The following is a 5,755-nucleotide window of genomic DNA, read 5'->3' on the forward strand; positions in this document are numbered from 1 at the left end:
TTAGAGCTCACCACTCAAGCCTTCGCAGAGGCCTGCCGTAGTGGAGCTGTATAGCCTCGCGCCAGGTCGCCTGCACGGTAGTAGATTGGGCTCATGTATCAACAAAGTTTTGAAGCAAAAAAAAAAATACTTTTTTGGGGATTAAATGTAATTGTAATTATATCGCGGAAGGGAGGGGACGTGCGGTTCGAGGTGCGGCTGTCCTTGTCCTTTCCCCCGGGGGTCCCTTGTCGGGCTGCGCCACCCGCACCGCACACTGGCCGCCTGGCAAACGGCTCCGTCTTCTTAGACCGACGCGACTAATCAGAATCTCAATGCGGACTCCAGGGGGCGTCCCCAGGGACATGCGGGGCAGGACTGGATGGCACCACTCTCCTTTCTCTTAGGACCCCCGCGAGCCCCTCGGGGCAGGCTGGCGTGGGTCTGCGCCGGGCGGGGCACTGCCCGGGCAGGGTCTGCAGGGCCGTCTTCCTCGGCTCTAATGGCGACCCCGGCCCGATGGCACGGCTCCGCTGTGCTCCGCTCCGCGAGGCAGTTCAATGTGACCTTTCAGACGAAAATGCCCCTTCCTCGGCGATATTTCATTTCTGGTGAGGCGGCGAACTCCTTTATTGCCCAAGGGTGTCCATACGGCACCGAACCTCCTCTGGCCCATACCGGTCTGATGACGGCCAAATCTTAACGCAAATGCATCACTTTCAACCAAAAAGAATGATTGAAAACTATTTTTTTCCAAATTTTCAACCATGGGGGGAAAAGTGCTGAGTAGGCGGGAAAAAAAAGATGATGCGGAGGACTTCTTTGGACGCAAACCGACGCAAACGTACCGCCAGACAAACCGAGGGAGGGTGATAATTATTCACGTACATCTGCATTTTCGCCAGACCTGTCCTGTCCTCGGCTCGGCCGCCAGGCTCGGCCAGGCTCTGCGAATCAGACAGGGGGCTCCAGTTTCGCCTCGCCGCGCCGCGCCGCCCCACGCCACCGCGTCCCTTCGGATTTAATTAAGTCCAATTGCGTCAAAGACACGTCCTGATGATCTCTCAAGGCGGCCGCGCCTCGGCCCCGGGGCGGAAACACAAAACGACCCAGAGACAGGGAGAGAGAGACACGGAGCGAGAGAGAGGGAGAGTCCATTTTACGACGGACAACAGGCGTAATGTGTAGCGAAGGGAAGGGATGGCGAGGGCCCAAGGGAACAGAATCACTGTCACCGGACACCAGTCCAGAAAAGGGTGCAGAGGGAGAGGGAGTGAGACAGATAGACTGAGAGGGTGGATCACTCGGGCGGCAGGGGCTGCTCCGTTTCCGCCTCTGTTTCGGTTGGCCTGGCCGGCAGACTTCTCATTGTCAAGATGATACAGTCGGAGGGGCGGGGCGGGCGGCGGGTCGCGGCCAGAGTATTACCATGGTATTACTGTGGGGGCCGCTCGGGCTGGGGCAGCTCGGGACGGATGGACAAAGAGGCCTAGAGTTTTAATTTAAAAAGAGAGAGAATTTGAGATTGTCCAGCAGACAGATATATTGTTATCTGAACATTTTCCCCTTTTCGACATTCACTCCATAGTTTTCATTTTCTTTTAGATAAAGATGAATGCGAGAAAATGTCAATGTCGTAGAAGGCGGCCTCACATTTTCCGCGCCGCGTTTAGCTGTGGCGGCTTTCTCTTGGGCCCCTCCCTTCGTCATGTGATTAACGCAGAAATGGTTCGTAAAGGCGGGCGGATCGCGACGATGATCGTTATATTGCTGATATTACGTTTGTCACGCGCCGACTCGGACGCCCCGGCTGTCCTCTTAATGGACCGTTCCGCCGCCCGTTTAGTGTCGAGTAAACACGGTCAGGCCTTGGGCCGGACTGGCTGGACATTGTTGTGCCAGCGTCACGCCTTGGCGTGATGGGTACCGTCTTTTGGGTTTCGTATTAACACGTTCAGTCGGACGTTGGCCAGCACATGGTGACGCTTTATTGGACCTTGGACCTGTCCCTTGCTCTGAAAGCCTAGCAGTACAACAGTCAAAGTGCAGCTTGACAATAACGTTTCTGCTAACGTCCAGGACGATTTTACCAACAGTAGGTTTTTCAGAGCGCTCGTCCAGGTGATCTTAAGAGTTTAAACGTATCTCGAACTGTGGTTTTCTTTTCTTTTGGATATGTTGTTTTACGAGGATACAACTCCTAGTTGGGTTAATAAGATTGCTCTTGGTGAAGTGACGCTATACGCATCCTTCTGAAACACAATCCCCTTGGACCATTGCTGGGTGCCGCTGCTGTGTAATTGAATTACAGTCGCCCAGTCAGGCGTCCCCGTGTGGAGGAGACAAAATAACAGAAAGAAACGACCTCACGTTTGATCGGTGTGGTATCTCGATCGACAATCGTCGGTCGTGACGGAAAACACGGACCCCTTCTATGCCTTTTTTTTCTCTCTCTTCCCTTTCTTTATATCTCCCACCCCTCTCAGTCCCCCTTTCAGCAACATTTTGGCGCGGAGGTGCGCTTTAGTGCAGCTGCTGTGCCCCAAACAGTACCCGGAATACTCACTGCTTATTCACCTGTTTCAGTGTTGTGGCAGAAGCGCCTGCAAAAGGAGCGCAAGGCGCGCCGGCGCCTCCAGGAGCAGCTGGAGCTAGAGATGAAGCGGCGCGCTCAGCTGGAGGAGGCGCTGCGGGGCGCGGTGGGCAGCGGTAAGTCGAAGAGAGTTAACAGGCTTGTAATCTCAGTTTTCAAAGGTCAATACAGGACAGGGTAAATTAAATAATTAGAATACTTCTTTCTTGACCTCTGATTCTTTAATGAAGTCTGCACGACCAAATCGTCTCTGCCGGCCTGTCAACTGGGAGGCCAATCATTGCCGTCCAGTGCCTTGTCGCATCAAAATTGCTCACGGGCGCAAGCAACGGAGTAATTCGACTGTGTCTTGCGTTGACTGATTCGCTGTCGTCGGCTGCGCCGCGTCGGTGCAACTCGAGACCGTTTTTGGCCTTGTGTACTTCGCATGTCGTCGGGCGGTCTGCTGCTGCAGTGGGCCGGGCGATGCGTGAAGCAACTCGGCGCGACAAGACTACTTTATCTCGGCCATCGGTCGCCTCCTTTGGTCGTCTCACTGTAGGCAGCCTGTGTGGTGTGTCCGAATTCAACTCGTCGATGAATCGGCGGCACATGGCGAATACGCCCTCTCCTCCCCTGATCGTTGTTTCTTCTTCCTGTTTTCGTCTTTTGACGAGTTCGCTTTGCATGTAGGCCCAGTATGCGTCCTTATAGTTCAGGAGCGACAGAGACAAACTCGCCATCAATCATCATGCACGCGCCCGCCATGCGCTCAGTCCAGTGCACGCTGCGCCGGGCATGCAGTCGATCACGACGTGCGATGTCGTTACGGAACGAAACCCGACCTGCAGCCAAAGCATAGCAGTGCGCTGCGGTTGTGCATTCTTCCTCACGTTTTGCGCGTCCAAGACACTGAGCAGAGATGACGGTCATCAGGCGCCGGTCTGCGAAAGGGCAGAAGGGCGGCATAAGGTTCAGGCGTGTCCACACCGCATCATGAGGTGCCCTTTCCCGATCAGCCTAATGATACAGTTTACGTCCAAGAGGAAACCTCTCTATAGTTGGACACTAAATTACAGTGTCTTGCGCCGTGCAACGAGAACGCGCATATTCATTTGTGACAATTTGTATTGAGGCGCATCACGAGGGAAAACATGGCGGCCCCGCGAGCTCTGTAATCAGGCGAATATGCGATGGGACAGTATGAGCTGCCTTTGCTACTCCATTTGGCGTGGCCTACTCGGTGGTTTTGCCTGAATGGCCCAAGGAAACATTTCCAACAGGGGACTTTATTCCAGTTATCAGGATCCCAACGACCGTGTGGCTTTTGTGTTCCAGATGTTCTTGCGAGGGAACTGGACCCGGACAGGAAGCCAGGGGAGCAGCCCAAGCAAGAACCCCAGCCGCAAGATTCGACCCAAGTCCACAACAAACAAGGTTCAACATCCCCTCAACCCAATCAACCAAATCAACCCCCTCACCCGATGCAAGGCCACCAAATTCAGCTACTCCACCAGCCACAGCAACTTCAGCACAATCAACAGCAGAAACATCAACAAACATCGCCAGTTCCGGATCGAGAGCGACAATCACCTGCAATTCTTGGTAAGTAAACGAGATGAGTTATCCATTCACATCCACGTGTCTCTGTTTCCGCACAAGGTTATGACAACATTTAAACCTGTTTCAGATACGCGGTCGAATTTTTACAAAAACTCGGTTCTTTTTGGTGGAGCGTCTTAGTTTCAATGTTTGGTGTTTTATTTAGGTTAATGAAATTAACTGATGATGAACTCAACGTATTAAATTAAAACTATAAAAATTGAAGATGATCCACATCGACGTTGAAGATGTTATGTACTTACTCTGTATACGGAAAATGAATTTGTACTAGATTACTTCTAGGAGTTTACGTGATTTCTTCTCCTGACCGTGATCTCATGCTAATAAACCATGACACTACAAACTTCTTTATGGCGTCACCCAACTTCTACTTTTGGAGTTATACAATGTTGTCTAAACTTTTGTATTTTTCCCATTTATTTTATTGATTTGTTCTTCATTGCCTGAATACATAGTTCTAACACAGTACATGTAATCGATCCATTAAGTTATAGACGTGTTTCCATCTCATAGATTTCTTAAAATAGTGGTATAATTTTTTACTTGCCCCTCTGTGTACATGCTTTGTTATTTATAGCTGCGTACTTTAAAACAAACGAAAATAATACCAAAGCAAATGATGAGTAAATATGTTCTCCATTGTTCCACTGTTAGGTTGAGCATTAAAGATTTATTGATTGGTTCATTGAAGTATTATGCGAAAAAGATGGACTTCAAGTAATTTAATTTTGGAGATGTCCTATTTCGAAGTCATTTCACTTTTCGAGCACTGCCTGATTATGTGTTCTGCCGCATACTGCTGCGATAACAAAAAGTGCGTTGTGTTAAGATTATTGAAATAGATTGAGTAGCTTTAACACGCCTAGTTTCATGAAAGGTTATTTTTACTGTAAGTAATTTTTGTGATATTCTATGAGAATTATTGTTATTACTTCACTTATTAGAATGTTGTCATCATATAACGTTATCTCCCCTGTGCATATTTAGCTTCCAAAATGAAACAATATGCGTCGATAAGCAATTTTAAAGAGAGTGCTGCAGTTACATTGTTATTTTGGACGAAGCATGCTTCATTACTGTGCAAGGTGTATCTCGATTCCTTCAAACTGCTGTACTTTTCATTCTTTCTTTGCGATTTCGTTCCTCGGCAAAACGCGAAAAATAAACTTGGTACAAACGAGTAGTATTTTTTATCACTCCAGAGAGTAGCGTCTGAGGGTCGGAAACAAAATGTCACTCCGGAGCCCCGAGCGCCCAAGGCCCCCCGAGCGCCAAGCGCTCTGCGCGGTGACATCGAGTGGGGCGGTGCTTGAAGGGGGCGTCGGCCTCGCGGGGCGCTGCGCGCCGCGCGGCGAGGCCAGGCGTGGCGGAGTGGAGGGGGCAAACAGACAGTCGGCAATGCGCACGAGCCGAGGCCCTCTGTTATTTGTCCGGGGCGACGACGCTGGTTGGGCCCGGCTGAAGCGTCGGGACGCCCCTCCTACTGGCTGACGCCCCCTCAACCCCCGCGCGGTCCCCGCCTCGGCTGCCTGGCGTGCTCCTGCTGGGGACGCGCCGGACAACGTTCAGCTAGACGGCAGG

At 51.0% G+C, this 5,755-nt stretch overlaps 1 protein-coding gene across 2 annotated transcripts in view; it reads left to right on the top strand.

Moving 5' to 3' along the window:
• Positions 1–5,357, top strand: part of LOC113202638 (dachshund homolog 1-like) — a 24,254-nt gene extending 18,897 nt beyond the window's left edge. For both annotated transcript variants that reach the window (XM_052266486.1, XM_052266487.1), the window contains 3 exons: positions 2,566–2,688; positions 3,890–4,156; positions 4,242–5,357. In XM_052266486.1, the coding sequence (XP_052122446.1) occupies positions 2,566–2,688; positions 3,890–4,156; positions 4,242–4,294 (443 nt within the window). In that variant the 3' untranslated portion in view covers positions 4,295–5,357. The remainder of the gene's footprint in view (positions 1–2,565; positions 2,689–3,889; positions 4,157–4,241) is intronic.
• The last annotated feature ends 398 nt before the right edge of the window (positions 5,358–5,755 follow it).

The sequence above is a fragment of the Frankliniella occidentalis genome, unplaced genomic scaffold, assembly GCF_000697945.3.
Source record: "Frankliniella occidentalis isolate FOCC.00 unplaced genomic scaffold, Focc_3.1 Scaffold39, whole genome shotgun sequence".
NCBI lineage: Eukaryota > Metazoa > Arthropoda > Insecta > Thysanoptera > Thripidae > Frankliniella > Frankliniella occidentalis.